Source organism: Eublepharis macularius, chromosome 13, assembly GCF_028583425.1.
Source record: "Eublepharis macularius isolate TG4126 chromosome 13, MPM_Emac_v1.0, whole genome shotgun sequence".
Taxonomy (NCBI): Eukaryota; Metazoa; Chordata; class Lepidosauria; order Squamata; family Eublepharidae; genus Eublepharis; species Eublepharis macularius.
In genome coordinates this window covers 70,837,327-70,853,595 of record NC_072802.1, presented here as the reverse complement: position 1 = coordinate 70,853,595, position 16,269 = coordinate 70,837,327, and the positions used below count along the sequence as shown (strand labels likewise).

At 47.4% G+C, this 16,269-nt stretch overlaps 2 protein-coding genes across 11 annotated transcripts in view; one reads left to right on the top strand and one right to left on the bottom strand.

Moving 5' to 3' along the window:
• ATXN2 (ataxin 2) overlaps positions 1-3,029 on the top strand; it is a 59,638-nt gene extending 56,609 nt beyond the window's left edge. For all 9 annotated transcript variants that reach the window (XM_054995796.1, XM_054995795.1, XM_054995794.1 and 6 more), the window contains 2 exons: positions 1,137-1,308; positions 2,351-3,029. In XM_054995796.1, the coding sequence (XP_054851771.1) occupies positions 1,137-1,308; positions 2,351-2,379 (201 nt within the window). In that variant the 3' untranslated portion in view covers positions 2,380-3,029. The remainder of the gene's footprint in view (positions 1-1,136; positions 1,309-2,350) is intronic.
• Positions 3,030-7,550: 4,521 nt separating this feature from the next.
• Positions 7,551-16,269, bottom strand: part of SH2B3 (SH2B adaptor protein 3) — a 48,975-nt gene continuing 40,256 nt past the window's right edge. The window contains exons 2-7 of one of the 2 annotated variants that reach the window (XM_054996574.1): positions 13,136-13,237; positions 12,577-12,668; positions 11,656-11,741; positions 10,971-11,185; positions 9,443-9,614; positions 7,551-8,257 (exon numbers count right to left, since the gene is read on the bottom strand). In XM_054996574.1, coding sequence (XP_054852549.1) covers positions 7,941-8,257; positions 9,443-9,614; positions 10,971-11,185; positions 11,656-11,741; positions 12,577-12,668; positions 13,136-13,237 — 984 coding nt within the window. In that variant the 3' untranslated portion in view covers positions 7,551-7,940. The remainder of the gene's footprint in view (positions 8,258-9,442; positions 9,615-10,970; positions 11,186-11,655; positions 11,742-12,576; positions 12,669-13,135; positions 13,238-16,269) is intronic. The other variant, XM_054996575.1, reaches the window with a different exon arrangement.

Sequence of the window (16,269 nt, the reverse complement as noted above, 5' to 3'; positions counted from 1 at the left end):
TCAGATGGTGACATTGCGGAGGCTGCTTTCTACAGGAAGCTGATGGAGGCCAGTTGGCAAGGCCAACAAACGTCTGCTGAATTGCTGCCTTAACTTGTGCCACGACAGTGCTCAAGTTACCTTGCCCGCTACGGAAGAGAAGTCCTCTTTCTTCACCTTTATGTTGGGCTTTGCAGCATTAGAAAGGGAAATTGAAGGTTGGCTACGGCTAATTCACGTTCCTGAACGGCCCGTCAGAGCCCCCTTCGTTTCGCTTTTGCCCCTGTGCAGGCTGGATGTCCAGTTTGTACACTCGGCAGCTGTTGGCTTGGGGCCAGCCAAAGGGTTGCATGTCCTCAGAAGTGGATTCTGCCTGCCTTTTGAGCATAACGTGTTGGGGTTTGATTGGCCAGAAGACCTCATTGTCTATTCAGAATTTACATATAATCTGGCATTTGCATACAGAATACAAACAGAGCACAGCTGTCCGTGTTGTTTTGCAGCATTGCAAGGAGGAGTGGGGGGGGGCTGTCCCCCAAACCCCCACTCTGTACTTGGGAATGGCCCTTCAGGCTGGCAGACAAATACAGAAATGGGTAAGTTTGAGGGTTTACAGATCGGAACGCTAAAAGATCCTTAGGAAAATACTAAACCTTTGGTATCTCTGCTGCTTAATTTTATTGTTGTTAATGGGACAAGGTCTTTTTCATCTGCATCTGAGTGGGGCTGGGAGAGCATTTCTCTCCCTAACATTGTTGAACTCCGTTTAGATTATTCCTCTGCATATCAAGCCAGTGTTGCCCCATTTATGTATCTCTCTTTCTTAGTGTCCTGTCCATTCTGATAGCAAAATGAAGCATCCTTTCTCTCCCCTTCAGTGTCAAAGCAATCCCCATTCCCCAGTTGATGGCAAAGGGGTGTTCCCCACCTCCCCTGCTTACTTCTTCAGCCCAACAGGTTCTTGTCCTGTTCTAGCAGGAATCCTGTGGTGTCCTTGGCTGCAGATCCTATCCATAAAGCGTGAGACCTCAGGCTTGTAGTGGCCCCACCCGTTCTCCTCCCTCTGAGGCAGCAGCTTCAGTGCCATTGCTGGGGAATCCCATGGCCAGAAGTGAGCCGGCCTGGTGACCTCGTTAATAAAGCCTTCCTTGTTTCAGGCCCATGTGCAGTCGGGGATGGCTCCTTCTCATCCGACTGCCCATGCTCCAATGATGCTCATGACGACCCAGCCGCCACCCGGTGGAGCCCAAGCTGCCATTGCTCAGAGTGCACTACAGCACATTCCAGTTTCGACAGCAACACACTTTCCCTACATGACGCACCCTTCAGGTGAGAGGAGCATTTGTGTCATAACTACAGCAGGTCACGAGAAGTCAGGAGGGGGAAGAGTGTACGTGGTTTGAGATCTAGGACTCGGAGCAGAGCGTTCATGTCCTCAGATAACACGTTTTGTGTCAATTTCGTTGGCCCTAATGAAAGATATTACAGATTTTGTTCTCCTTGAATTTTGAATGGGCCAGTATGGCTATGTGACTTGTCTTCAGAACAGAATTGCTCTTTGCAAAAATATTCCATGTTTAGTCTGGAGCCCTGTATATATTTACGGAGGTTTGTACTTCCTCCTCCCTTCCACTGACATACCTGATAGTGTTAGTTATAGACAGCAAAGTAACTTTAACAAAAGCTCTTTAAGTACACTGCTCTGTTGTTTAATATGTCTTAACAGCAGGCTTTCAAACGTTGTTCTGAATCCGGCCCACTAAAATCTCTTTACTTTCTCTCCCCTCCCCCTTTGAAACGGCAGTCCTGGTTGTTGAGAGTGGTGGTCTAAATATGGCCCTTGAGATGCTTGTTTGATTCATAGATCCATAGGAATTAGCCATGTTAGTCCATAGTTGCAAAATAGTAGAGTCCAGTAGCACCTTTTAGACTAACCAACTTTATTGTAGCATAAGCTTTTGAGAACCACAGCTCTCTTTGTCTGATGCATGGCTCTGCTCTGCCATGCATCTGATGAAGAGAGCTGTGGCTCTTGAAAGCGTATACTACAATGAAGTTGGTTAGTCTAAAAGGTGCTACTGGGCTCTTTTACTTGTTTGACTCAAAAGCCCTTTCTTACTAATATTGTCATGTTTTTTAAAGGATCAGTCACTTAGACTCGTGTCTCTTGTATTTGCGGGGAGGGGGAAGAGCCCCTGGTCATTATGAACAGCGCTGTTACCGAGTGCTGTGGACGAGAGTGTGGGTTGGGAACGGAAAGGGGCAGTTGCCTTGGCTCTCCAAGGGTTTGTCCTGCAGCCAGCATGCTTTGGAAATGTCCTTGATGAGCTTATGAGCATTTCTCTCACGTGGTCTTCTCTCTCCTTTACAGTACAAACCCACCATCAACAGCAGTTGTAAAGCTGACCTACCATAACTGTGAGGCGGGATCCCTTTTTCTTTTTTTAGGCCAAATACCTTCCTTCTCCTGCTTCTACCGACTCGGAAGCACAGAAACAAAATGGGGAAAAATTAGTATTTCATTTATTTTTGTTTGAGAGAGAAAAAATTCTTGTAACATCCAATAGGAATGCTAACAGTTCACCTTGCAGTTTGAGAAATTCGGACTGTGGATAAGGCATGTAAAAACCTTGTGGGACAATTCCATAATTCCATGTGTTGTGTCAAAAAAAGGGCCCCGTCCCTTTCCGCTTGCAGAAAAAACTGGAAAAGCTATTTATTTTTTAAAACAACCCTTCAAAGTTATGAATTCATCTGCTAGAGAAAGAAGTAACGAGAGTGATTCTTGCTGCTATTCTCACTAAAAGAAATCAAGACAAAATCCCTTTTACTTCTAACTAAACTTGAAAGAGGTTCGGTAAAAGCAAACTGTAATCGTCAAACAGATAACGGATTTATTATTTATAAAATCATGTTTGATGAGGGGGAAATCACTGTTGTAAGGCAGTGGTTGGTGTAACTTTTAAGTTAAGAGGAAACTTTTACTTTGTAGATAATATAAAATAAAAACTTTAAAAAAAATTAAAAATAAAAAAAGTTTTAAAAACTGACTCTTTCTGGTGTCTGTATGATTTTAACATGTTGGCTGTACTGTCGTCCACCCCACCCCAGTCCAGTCAAGTAGTGTGTAGGGCATCCACTTGGCAGACTTTAGAGACTGAGCTAAGCTGCCTTCTCCGTAGAAACGTCTGTGTAAATCTGTGAGTTTAACAAGCACCTTACTGTAGCAGGCAGCTGGGGACAAAACAATCAGAGGAGAGAGGGAAATTCAGATCCAGTTTGAATTTCTAACTCCAAAGGTACCTTAAGTCACTCTTTGCACGTAGGATTTTCTGTCCGCTGATAGTTTTATGAACCTTTTGTATGGCAGGAGCTGTGCTCTGAAGAACATCGTATTAGAACTGATATACTGGCTCAGGTCAGATACCCATTCACCTCACTGTTTTGTTTCCAAGTGATTGCAACGCACATTGCTACCAACGCACATTGTATTTTGGTACATGAAAGTTTGGTGCATGTAGCTATGCATGATCATGGGCTAAGACAGGTTTCCTTTTGTAAGATCAGTTCTCCAGGTGTAAGGTATTTTGTTCAAAACTAAGCAGAATGATTAGGCATTGGGATAGGGGTGACAAGAACGACTGGAACCAACCATTGGAAATCTTTAAAAACAGTTTATTTCCTGCAGGAGCAGATCTGTGTATTTAATAGTATTCAAGAATAAGTTACACATACAATACATACAGAAAAAATATATAGAAAAATTCTACTATACAAGATTGGAAAGAGGAAGCACTTAATAAACACACATAGTGTGTGTATTTTTTTAAAGGCTTATTGGTTTTTTGTTTGTTTAAAGTAGCAAGCTTGTCATCTGCAAAAGCCAGTCCCTTTCTAGGATAAAAAGATTCAAAATTGCAATGGAGAAATATCTACACATTGTTCTTGATAGCCACTGGAAAGGTCGTTTGCATTCAGGGCGAGTTGCTGACTGGGCTGGTGCTTTACAGCCACGCTGCCCGTCTCCTTTTTGCTTTTGCAAGGCCATTGTGCAGCTTTCTTTAGCAACATTTTTGCACCATCAGAAGTGAGACTTGAGGGACAGCATGTGAACACAGGTAACCTTGTTTCAAACTGTATGTTCCAGTCTACTGGTGAGATGCTTTCCATGTTAGGACCCTTTCTGTCAAATAGATGGTAATGTGTCCCTGAACACATGCAAAGTGGATTTCCCTTCTGAAAAATCTGTTCTCCCCCTACCTGAGTTTGCTGAACAGAACTTTATATTGCCGTGTCTACCACCCAATAATATCGAGCCTTGACATTCCTGAGATGCTCGCAGTTGTTTGTGCATGTAGGAGAAACAGGGATAGCACTTTAATGGGGACTATCTGTATTGGGGACCAAGTATGTTTTGTGTCCTTGGGACATTCTCTGATTTTACTTGCTGCGTGGTCCTGGTTTTCTGTGTTTGCAAAGAACGGCACAGTCTTGTTCTTTAAGCACATCATAATGGATCCAGCGTTGGAAGCGTTCGTGACAGATGCAAAAGTCACCAGGGCCATTCTTTTTAGGTGGCGGCATGTCACAGTCAAGTTGTAAGATGGCAGTTTGCCACTTTCTGAACCTTTCTGGAAGGGGAGGTGCACATGTACAAGCTACCGTAGGATGGAATGGCTGGCTGTAGCTACCAGGCAGTGCTTTTGTACCACTTTACTATTTCAGGAAAGGCAATTCTGGTGTTCCTGGTGTGAAACATCAAGTGATACAAAGGCATGTATGAGATGAGCTATTGTGAGTTACTGTTTCCTTGTATTGTGCTAGCAACTTCCACAACCCTTAAATCCTCGCATTAGTGTTAGAGGAGAGCACTGACTTTTTCCAGAAGTCTCAGCCCCAATCTTCTGTTCACTCAGGCCTGAGTGGCTTCTCTCTTCCCCATTTCCCATCTTGTCTTCTGCTAATGCTAGTTTAAAAGGATCTGTGATGCCCATCTCAGGCTGCTCCTCATCCCGGGAGAAAGATGTAGGAGCGGGTATTCTGGCTCCCTGCTAACCTAAGCCCACTTCTTCCAATGTATTTCAGTTCCCTCTGCATTTTAGAAGCCCTACTTCTCTCTCCGCACACAGACCCAAAGAAGCTGCAAGGAAAGTGTACCTGACTGGCAGGAGCTAAAGAAGGGGACAGGAAAAATCAAAACTATCATTGGAAACCTGTGCGCCCAAGTCCTTTGCGTAAAAATTTGAAGGGTGTTATAAGGGCTTTGACAGTGTTCCTTACCGTGACATACTTACCGTGACAAACCCTCACAAATTCCACAGAAACACAGTTTTGCCGTTGTGCCCCAGAGCTGTGCAACCACCTTCCTGGTCTCACTCATAAAGCAGGGGTGGGTGGGGGGGAGGTGTCCAGTTCCCTTACTCGCAACAGTAAGGGAACTGGTGTCCTGACACAGAACAGAAATAGCTTATAGGGGGCCTTTCATCTGAGGCTTAACAGCTCCTGGACCAGACTTTCAGTTTTGGTTAAGTCCTTCCGACTCCTGAAGGGTGACAGTTAAACCTCAACCCTGAGGGCAAGCAAAATACAGGCTGAAGATGGTGGATCAATGCTGTGGATTCCCTGGCCAAGTACGGCATTAGGTTAATTTTTCAGTGCAACCTTAAGGTTAAAAGAGAAGGCGGTAAATGGAAAAAAGTCTCTTCATAGAATCAATAGGGTTGGAAGGTACCTCTAGGGTCAACTAGTCCACCCCAAAGCATCACTCTTTAGAAGAGCACATGGTTAAAAATGTTGCCTTCCACAGGTTGAAAATCCTTAAAGGGCCTTGATAGCTGCTGGTGTGTTCTCCTGTGTGTGTGTGTGTGTTTAAACCTACAGCCCATAAATCTCACCAAGATCAGCCTGGCCCTCAAAAAGTAATCAGATTTGGAAAAGGATCATCAGGCGCTGGTGGCTATTTCAAACTATCGTCCACGCACACTATTAACTGGCACTGGGCGTGACCGGGGGAGGCTATTTCGTTCCTTGAAGCAACTGATACCGAGATGCTGTAGTCCCAGGCTGCCAATTAATGGCCAGGAGGTTGAATCTCATTTCCTGCAGATGGAGGCACTCTGCTATTGGTGGCTAACGCATCTTAATTGTACATTCACTGTAAGAGGACAAGGAAGCAGAAGATAATCCTGGAGACTTCATTTGCTTTGGGAAGAAGGTCCCAAACAAAATTCCCACTTCATTTTTCCAAAAAGGGGGGGGGGAATAGGTTTACATTTCATTCCTTGTGTTGGCTGGACCAGATCGGAATGGCAGCGCAGATAGATGCTTTCCCCTTTTTGCATCTTCCTAAAGTAATCCTTGCTGGAACACAGGAGATTCTCCCACATCCAGACTTCTCTGTTGTAAACCAAGTTAACAATTGTTTCCCAAACTGATTATATGCAGAGAAACAGAGGTGCATAACAGTATCTGCTGACAGAGGAGGGGTTTTTGGGCAAAGGGGAAGAATTATTGGGCTATTCCTGTGTCATGAAAGGCTTATTAGATTTTTAAAAATACCATCTCCTGTTCCTCCGGCTTGAGGTAAGCAGTTAGTTTTGGAGAAAAGTAGGGTATAATTCGGGACCCAAAGTTTATGCGACAAGCTTGCTACTTTACCCTGAAATCTGTACTAAAAATGCCAGATAAACAGGCCCAGAAAACTGAGCCACGTAGCCCAATCCTATGCATTTTATGCAGGAGTGAGTCACATAGCATTCAATAAAGCTTACATCTATGTAAGCATAAATAAGACTGGAGCTTGAGTGGCTGGGATGAAGATGCCTGCCTGACGGGAAGCTGGTGACGATGTTCCTGCCAAACTCAGACTAGAAGTCTTCCAAGGATAGAGATTAGGGGCTGCTGCATTCCCAGTGCAGCGCTGTCCACAGGGTGGGCAGAGTGGAACCTAGCTGCTCCTTCCTCCTTGCAAGTAAGAACCACAGTTTAACCTGGCATTTCCAGAGAAAAGGCAAACCAAGGGTGGCAGCTGTGGCCGTTAATGTTGCTGCGCTCCATCCAGGAGGGGGCAAGGCTGTGCCTCAGAGCACCATTTAGAAGGGGTGGGAAAGGATATTTCCCTACCTGAGCTCTCAAAGATCTGCTGCCAATCTGTAGCTCTTAAAAAGGTGAAGGCAAGGGAGTGTACTAAAGCTCTTGGAGGGCCAGTGCGGCATTTGTTTTTGCCAGGGAGTCTGGCTCTATTAATACCTTTTGTGATAATGACTCAAGCCCAACTCACTCATGGAAGAGCCAAGGTAGAAGCTCTGCAAAAGGGGAAAAAAAGGGCTCGACTCTGGCAGTGCAGAAAGAATTAGGAAACAAGGATCACAACAAGTTAACTGCCTCCTGTGAGAATAGTAAAAAGTCCAGTAGCACCTTTAAGACTAACCAACTTTATCGAGGCATAAGCTTTCGAGAACCACAGCTCTCTTCATCAGATGCATCGTCAGCTTTTGAGAACCACAGCATGATGCATCTGACGAAGAGAGCTGTGGTTCTCGAAAGCTTATGCCTCGATAAATTTGGTTAGTCTTAAAGGTGCTACTGGACTTTTTACTATTTTGCAACTACAGACTAACACGGCTAACTCCTCTGGATCCTATGAGAATGTCTACCACCGACCAGTGAAGGTCTGGGATTAGAAGGAAACCAACATTTGATAAAAGCAAAAGAGCAATGTGCAAAAACCAATAAGGAAGAATGAACTGAGTTTAAAAAAAAAAAGCCTACCAAAAGAACCGGCCCTTTAACAGGCCCAATATTAGGGTCACCCCCCTAGTGGTGTGAGCCTCCCTTGTAGCTTACCAAACACATCCCCTCCTTAAGTAAGGGGGCAGACATCTCTCATGGCTTTCTGAAACATTTGCCTAGAGTCCTGTGCAAAAGCGGAGGGGTGGGGTGGGGCAGCATGTCCCACTGTGTCAAAGCAGTGTGTACTGGTTGTTGACTGCCCGCAAATGGCCCCTGCCTTGTGCGTCCATCTCATAATCATTGTCCCACTGGCGATGCGCTGCGGGTGCGGTGGGTGGCCCCGACAGGCTACTTCTGTTCCATAATCCTCTGGCCAACTCTTCTGGAGGGGGCACCAGGTGGAAGATCTCCTCCTCTGAGGAACTGTGGGCAAGGCTGTCTGCCGGGTGGATTTCTGGACACCTGAAGGGGGTTATCTGCACAAGGCTGAATTCAGGCCCGCAGCGGAGCACGGAGGAGGAATGTGGAACGGGGTTACTGGAGCCTGCTGGCGGAAGAGAGAAACCAACAAAAATACCTTTGTTTACTCATGTGCCTACAGCAGGGTGCCCATGAACACGATGCTAAATGGAATCAAAACTCTGCAGCCGGGTTCTCCTAACACACTAAGGCTAAGTCACACAACTGCAATGCATCTGTACGCCACCCCACCTTTGGTAGTAACAGCGAAGGGCAAACGAGCTGAGGCCCTGGCCCCCTTCACTGGCTTCCTGACTTGGTATGCCTGCCCCTGCTCACGCTCCCTGTCTTAGTCAGGAGGGTTAGAAATGTGATAAAGCTCAGGGAGTTCAGTTCTGCACCCAGGCGCACATGCTGTACTCTGGGAAGACTGTGACATGTGCACAATCCTGACAAATTCCTAGGGCAAATGAACAGAGGCCCTGGGCGTTCTTGCATCAAGAGGTCCTGCAATCTATATTGGTCAATGATACAACTGATGAAACCGCTTTGCCTCCAGTTTCCCTTAGGCACAAACTGTTTTACCTTTCTTCACCTCTTCGGGAGGAACAAGGACTGCAGTCAACTAGGGACAGGATTTGAGGGTGAGGAAACTGAGAAGGCCAGACCCTTTCCGTGCGTTTTGCGTTTCCAGTGCTCAAAAGGAGCCTTTATTTCCAGCTTGCTTTTTCCCAGCTGTTCTGACAGCACACAAGGAAGCCGCCTGAGCTTTCATGCACCTATAAAGTCTAAAACTCTTCACTCTCTCTTGCCTCCGTTAGTCATTATGGGTCTATTGGTAGCCTGAGGAAAAAATATATTAAAAAATCCCGGGTTGCTGACCGCCTCAATAGCCACACACAAGCGGCTACTTACAAGCCCATTCACAGAGGCCAGTACACGGCCGTTCCCGTTCTGCTTGTGTCCCAATCAGCAGAATTAACAGCGGAAGATACCTCCCCGCACCCACCAAAGAAAAAAGGAACCTTGGCCCATTCTGTTTTGGGCCTAAGCCAAAGGAGCATCGCGCTGGTCCTAAAACATCACATTCACATTCCAGAGACACACACACACGCTCAGTTGCCAATCCACTCCACTTTTCCTTCTGAGCCATCAAAGGGAGGAGAGAGCAAAAACGGGGGCGGAAACAGCAAGGAGGATTCTCCTGCCCAATTACTCTGTATGCCGTTCCCCTGCCCTGTGTCCTAACAAGCAGCCCACTTGCCCCTCTGACCTTGCGTGTGTGGGACAACCACCATGTAGCTCGACAGCCGCACATCGCAGGGGGCGCTGCATTCCAGAGGGATGGGATGCCGCTGGAAATGGACCAACATGTCCATGATGGAGGGGAAATGCATATGCTGGACACGACACTGGCCCCGCTCCGTCACTGAGAGCCGCAGGTGCTGCCAAGAAAGCAGGAAGGGGAAGATTATCTACATAGCCAACCCTCTTGTGTGAATTCTGCATAGAACAGGGAGAGGCCCTTTGCTCCTAGGAAACCCCCAATTTCATTCAGTTATAATATTTATATAGCTGCCTTTCTCCCAGGTAACCCGAGCGGATCCCTGCTCCTGTAAGAAGTCCCTACCTTTAAACTAGAGGGCCTACACTTTTTCCCCGCAGTTGCCCGGACTTGGCTGAGCTCTAAACTTGGCAAACTCGATTTCGAGAGTTGTGTAGATGCTTCAATAGCTGCTTTGTTCTTTTATACATGATTTGCCTGAGGAGGTGAGCCTGACCTCATCAGATCTCAGAAGCTAAGCAGGGTCGGCCTTGGTTAGTACCTGGATGGGAGACCTCCACTGAAGACCAGATTGCAGAGGCAGGCAGTGGGAAAACACCTCTGTTAGGCTCTTGCCATGAAAGCCCCGCCAGGGGTTGCCATAAGTCAGCTATGACTTGAGGGCACTCTCCTCTCTGAGGAGGAAGTGGGATCTTCAGAGATCAGCTCCCCATGTGACAACCGAGTACAGGAGCTGAGTGACCGTGAGAGGTGGCGCCTGCCCCAGCTGTGGCATTCTGCCAATCCCGTTACATGTTCGGCACCAAGTCCTCGCTTTGCTTTTAAGTTTATTAAGACTGAACTGAGTTTTGTCTTATTTCTGGCTGCCTTTTAGCACTCGTTGATTCTGCTGTGGTTTACTAAGAAAAGATTTTTCTTTCATTGGCACTGTTTATTTTTACTGCTCTTAGAGTGCTGTTGGACATTTATTCCGTTTTATCACTACAGCTTTTTTCTGGGCAATGTTATTCATTGGTTGTTTCATAATGTTGCTTGTTTTAAAAAACTGATGATGTAAGGTACTTTGGAACCTTTGGGATGAGAAATAGTAAAGAGTCCAGTAGCACCTTTAAGACTAACCAACTTTATTGTAGCATAAGCTTTCGAGAGCTGTGGTTCTCGAAAGCTGAAGATGCATCTGACGAAGAGAGCTGTGGTTCTCAAAAGCTGACGATGCATCTGACGAAGAGAGCTGTGGTTGTCAAAAGCTTATGCTACAATAAAGTTGGTTAGTCTTAAAGGTGCTCCTGGACTCTTTACTATTTTGTTACAACAGATGAACACGACTAACTCCTCTCCTCTGGATCTTTGGGCCGAGAATGCAGCCTAGAAATAAAGGAAATTCAATTCTCCAGATTTGGCCTGAGAAGTTCGGCTCCCGTGTATGAGGGATGGGTCTGTGCTGGTTAATTAGCCTTATCGGTGGACTTCAGAGGGAAAAAAACCAGCCACAACTCTTTGCTATCAGGTTCATTACCTTTGCTCTTCCTTGGAAGTTGAAAGTGAGGACATATTCTCCCCGTCGAGTTTCACTCTGTCGGATGAGGAAGACCCCATGCCCTTCAAGTCCTTGAAGCTGGACAAGTTGGGCTGCTTTGACTCGAGAAATGGGACCATGGAACCAGGGATAAGAAGACAGGAACTGATCTGTCTTCTGACAAGGTTGATCTGCTAGGCCAGACTGCATTGCACCTGGGAGGGCGAAAAACACTTGCTTGGTTCAATTAGAAATAGCACCTCTGTGAAATTTGAAATACGGTGGTGGATCAAAGCAAGAATCGGGATGCTGGCAACAGAGACAGACGCTGTTTATTTTGTCATCCTGAGACAGCGCTCTGATCTGAGAGTATCAGAAATGCCTTGGGGGACAGACCACCAGGCCAACAATTATTTAGGAACACCGAAGTTACCAACAGGTTCTTGCTGGCCCACTGGAAAGGATGCCGTTAAAACTGAAGTTACTGCTACCATTTAAATGCTAGTGTTATTCTACCCTTGTGAGCTTTTCTGGTGAAAACCTGGCCCTGGAAGGTTTAACAGACCCTGGTCTCTCTGGGTTCTTTGGCTTTTTGCTGAAAGGTGCCAGATGGAGTCTCCAGTAGCCCAGCCCCACCTAAGCACCCCCCAAAGTGGGAGGACCCAGAAGTCAGGGTTTCAGGTACCTTGGTTAAGAGAGTCGCTACTGCTGTCTGCAGGGCTCATGGTCGCTGCTTCCGAGGGGGACTCGGAGTTCAGCTCAGGATCTGATCTGAGAGAGAAAGGTGAAAAGAGGTGGTGGAACTCAGTGGTGGAACTCGGGACCGCACAATGACGTCACTTTGGGTCAGCTGGAACAAGAGGGGAGTTTTTTAAAGTTTAAATCACCCTCAGCGAAAATGGTCACGTGGCCGGTGGCCCCGCCCCCTGATCTCCAGACAGAGGGGCGTTTAGATTGCAATCTAAACCCCCCTCTGTCTGGAGATCAGGGGGCGGGGCCACCAGCCATGTGACCATTTTCAAGAGGTGCCGGAACTCTGTTCCACCGTGTTCCCTCTGAAAAAAAGCCCTGGTGTTATGCATTCCATCTTAAAAGAATACCTGGCATTAGTGCCGTGCTTTCAGGGGTAAAGTGATCCACACACATTATCATTCTCACAAAAGCCAGTAAAGGAGGCCGGAGAGAAAGTGCTGACCCAAATCCACCTTGTGAGCTTGTGGCTAAAATGAGATTTGAACAACCGGACTGAGGGCACAGGTAGGAGAGGTAAAGCAGCCAAGGAAGGAGAAAATATATATCGAGACGATGGGCCCCTTAAAAGGCGGCCAGTCTTCCTCTGGGCAGTTGAAGCAGAGGGCGAGAGGCAGGGAAGAGAGGAAGACTGGCGAACAGATGCCAAGACTGGATTTGCACGGAGAAAAACTCTGGAGTATGTAGAGAATCGTTTCCACCTTCACAGATCTGGGAGCAATGGGGCTGCCGGGGATCACTTGAACTGCTGCTGATCATGCAATAGCACCATTTAAAAAGCAAGCAAGCAGCGAGGCCCAGGGAGTTTAAATTCTGCAGGACTGCCTCGTGCACACAGCCCTGCGTAAGACCTTACCCTCGACGGAAGCATTCTTTAATTTCAGATATCCAGGAACGCAGTTGCTGATCATCTGCAGCCTCGAATATGACATCGGTGGAGGTGTTCACCTGGGGGGGGGGCAGGTTAAAGAAGAGGGAGAAAGCAGTGATACTATTTCTTGCAGCCCAAAGGACCTTGCAAATAAAAACACAGGTCCTTCCTAATCAATGTCTGCCAGCCCCAGGCCACTTTTTTGGATTCACACAGCATCCCATTCCGTTACAGACTCTTTAACAGCGCAGGGCTGAGACAAGGCGCTGCTCTGCCTGAGCTCAAATTAGACCTCTTTGAAGAACAAGAGGGCATTTGGCTGGATTATCGGGCACCAGGCATTTTCTTTCAGCATTCTCTCAGGAACCCCTGGAGTTCTGGCTACCCTGCATCCAAGACAGGCCCCTGATGGTCAGAATTCAGCCTCCAGAAAATGCTGCAGGGAAAAGCTCAGAAGTTGGGAACGACCATTTCTCCTTCTCCTCCCTCCTCTGTCGGGGCCCATTAGGCATACGTGGCTGAGTGCCACCCACCTTCTCCTTACCTTGAGCACAAAGGTGTGTACGTTATCTGGCATCTCCAGGTGAGTGCATCGGCGGATTTCCTGGAGGACTGAGCAGGTTGTCTGCAGCTTTGGCTTTGAGCTCTGCAGAAAGAGGCAGAAGAGACGATCACGGTGAGCCCAGAGTAGCTCCAGCCCAGACCAAGGCTGTGCCAACTGGACTTGGGGCCGCCCTGCTGGAGGAGGCGAAAGGGCCATCTAGTCCAGCCCTCCATCTCCAAGAGCAGCCAGGCAGATGATTTTGAGGAGGGCATGACAGTGGCACAGAAATGTATACTGCATCTGGACAAAGTGGCGCTACGCAGCTATTGTGGTGGATTTTGTTTGTTGGTTTATTCGATTTTTAGCCCTCCCTCCCCGCGAACAGGCTCAGGGCAGGGTGCAATAGAATGCTGAATGAGCATTTAAAATATATAACATATATAAATAAGATTTGAAATACTAAAACATAAATGCATAAATACCTAAATGGATGGCCACTGGTGGACCTCTCCTTCATAAAACTGACTAATCATCTCAACCCGTCCAAACTAAGGGCTATCACGACAGGGGCGTCGGGGATTTCTGAGAGTCAATTACATTTGTGGAGGGACGGGTACTAACTTGGGTCAACTCTAAGCCTCACTAGATGACCAAGTTTGTTTGACAAGTATGCCTACCCTCTCCGCAATGGCTTACTCTTGTACATCTCCTTTTGCATCCATTTTCAATTAAAAAAACAGCGTAAGCTTTTCCTCATTAGTGCCCGCCCCCTGCAGCCAGTTCAGCTGCCACCTAACATTTATTTTAAATTTAAAAAGCTCTTCACAAAGAAAAGGCGGAGGCTGGGACAGGCGGTAGCTCGCCTCGCTCAGAGGTACTCTGCCATTGAATTTCTTCATATCCCTCCCTCTCAACTGGTTTGCTTCTCAAGAGGGCTTACAAAGAGGTACAAAGTACAGAAAACAAATCCAAGCATTAAATCTGTGCATTCAATTGAAATGAACCACCGATCTCAAAAGCCAGCAAGATTGCTAGGCACGTGCAGAGGGCCCTCTGTTTGAGACAAGAGTGCTGTCCCTGCTCTGGGTGTGCTGTGGAATCCTGAGCTTGGCCATTTCCGCACTACTCGCCTTCTCCCGGAACGGGGCGCAACGTCACGAAAAAACCGCGGAAGATAGCGTCTTCTCGTGCGAGTTTTGCGCGACGTCGCGCAAAACTCGCACGAGAAGACGCTATCTTCCGCAGTTTTTTCGTGACGTTGTGCTCCGTTCTGGAAGAAGGCGAGTAGTGCGGAAACGGCCCTTGTCTCCCCCACCAGATGTGCTAGAGAGGTTTTTCTGCCTTGCCTGGGGCAAGGCCGGCTGGTGGGGAGACCTACCCCCAAGCCAGCACAGGGCCTTGCCGGAGGCGCAAGCAGCCCAAGCGGTTCATCTGGAAAATGTCCACAGCCCTACGTCACCCCGCAGCTGGCAACTGGGCAGCGGAGCTAGTGAAACCCCGGCTGGATGCCAACCCAGCCAGCAAGAACAGATGAGGAAGGCCGTGTATGACCTGGAAGGGGGCAGACCGCCAAAGGCTATGCGCCCTGGCTATGTATCGGCTATATTCGTTTTTATTCCCCCGAGTGCTGACCATCCACAACTCTCTGCTGCGGCTTCCATTCCCATTCGCACCCCTCCGCAAGTTCCCTTTTCCGGTCCTCCAAAGGAACTGAGACGAGAAGCGATCCCCCCCCCCCCTCCACATGCCAGCAGAGAGAGCCCAAACACTCAAGACCCAGCCATTGGCACAGACTAACTGACATGCAGCCAGAAAGTTAGAAGACTTATTAAATCTTGAGTTTTGGACTCCGAGAAACGGTGACTGGAGAAGGAATGAGGGTCTCCCACATTGCACAGTGGGAGGGGAAAAAAGGCTTGACTTTCAGACAAAGCCCTTTAAGGCCAGCCACCTCCCCCCCCACCCCCCCACCCCCAGCTCATTCTGCACACCATCATATTTTCCCCTGGCCAGGTTCCTGGCTAGGCAAAGTACATTGCTTCCATCCGTCCTTGCTGGCCGGAGTTAAAAAGCTCCCAGATTCCAGCTGCCTCCGCACTCACAGCCCCGGGCTATTGAGGCCAGTCTCTTCCGAACCAGAAGTTTGTTGCAGTGCCAACAGAGGTGGTCAGAAACTTAACGGTCAGGGTCCCTGGTGGAAGGCCCACTTCAAACCTCATTGGGCTTCAAGTAGGGTGAGGAAAGCCACTGCAGGAAAGGGGGGGGGCTGATTTCTCCCCCTTTGCTTCTAGTCACATTCCTATGTGGCTCCTCTGCTTCTAGCCAATACACTCGTCCTAAACACTGAACAACTTATGATCATAAAAAAGTAATCTTTAAAAAATGCAGAATAACCACATTCTGCAAGCCAAATTGAATCGACACGTGAAACTGCCTTATATTATATTGGTCCATCAAGGTCAATATTGTCTATTCAGACTGGCAATGGAGTTAGCCGTGTTAGTCTGCAGTCGCAAAATAGTAAAGCGTCCAGTAGCACCTTTAAGACTAACCAACTTATTTGTAGCATAAACTTTTAAGAACCACAGCTCTCTTCGTCAGATGCATCGTCAGCTTTCGAGAACCACAGCTCTCTTCATCAGATGCATCTGAGAACCACAGCTCTGTCAGATGCATCTGATGAAGAGAGCTGTGGTTCTCAAAAGCTGACGATGCATCTGACGAAGAGAGCTGTAGTTCTTGAAAGCTTATAAAGTTGGTTAGTCTTAAAGGTGCTAATCTTAAAGGTGCTACTGGACTCTTTATTATTTAACAGCTCTCAGGCAGGGGTCTTTCTCATCACCTCCTACCTTGTCCTTTAACCTGGAACATTCTGTATGACAAGCAGATGCTGTGTAATCGAGCCACAGCCCCGCCACAGCATGTGCACATTATTTAAAGTGTGGCTTTACAACCTCTGCTTAGTCAGGGCACCACCACAATTTTCTGCCTTGCCCACTGGAAAAGCCCATCTGACCTACTCATTCACTCCAGCTTTTGAGATTTTGCAACACATACCTCTGTTTTTCAAGCAGTCATAAGAGCTAGTGACTCGGGTTTTAGAGATCCCTCTAGTCAAGACACAGTACCGAACT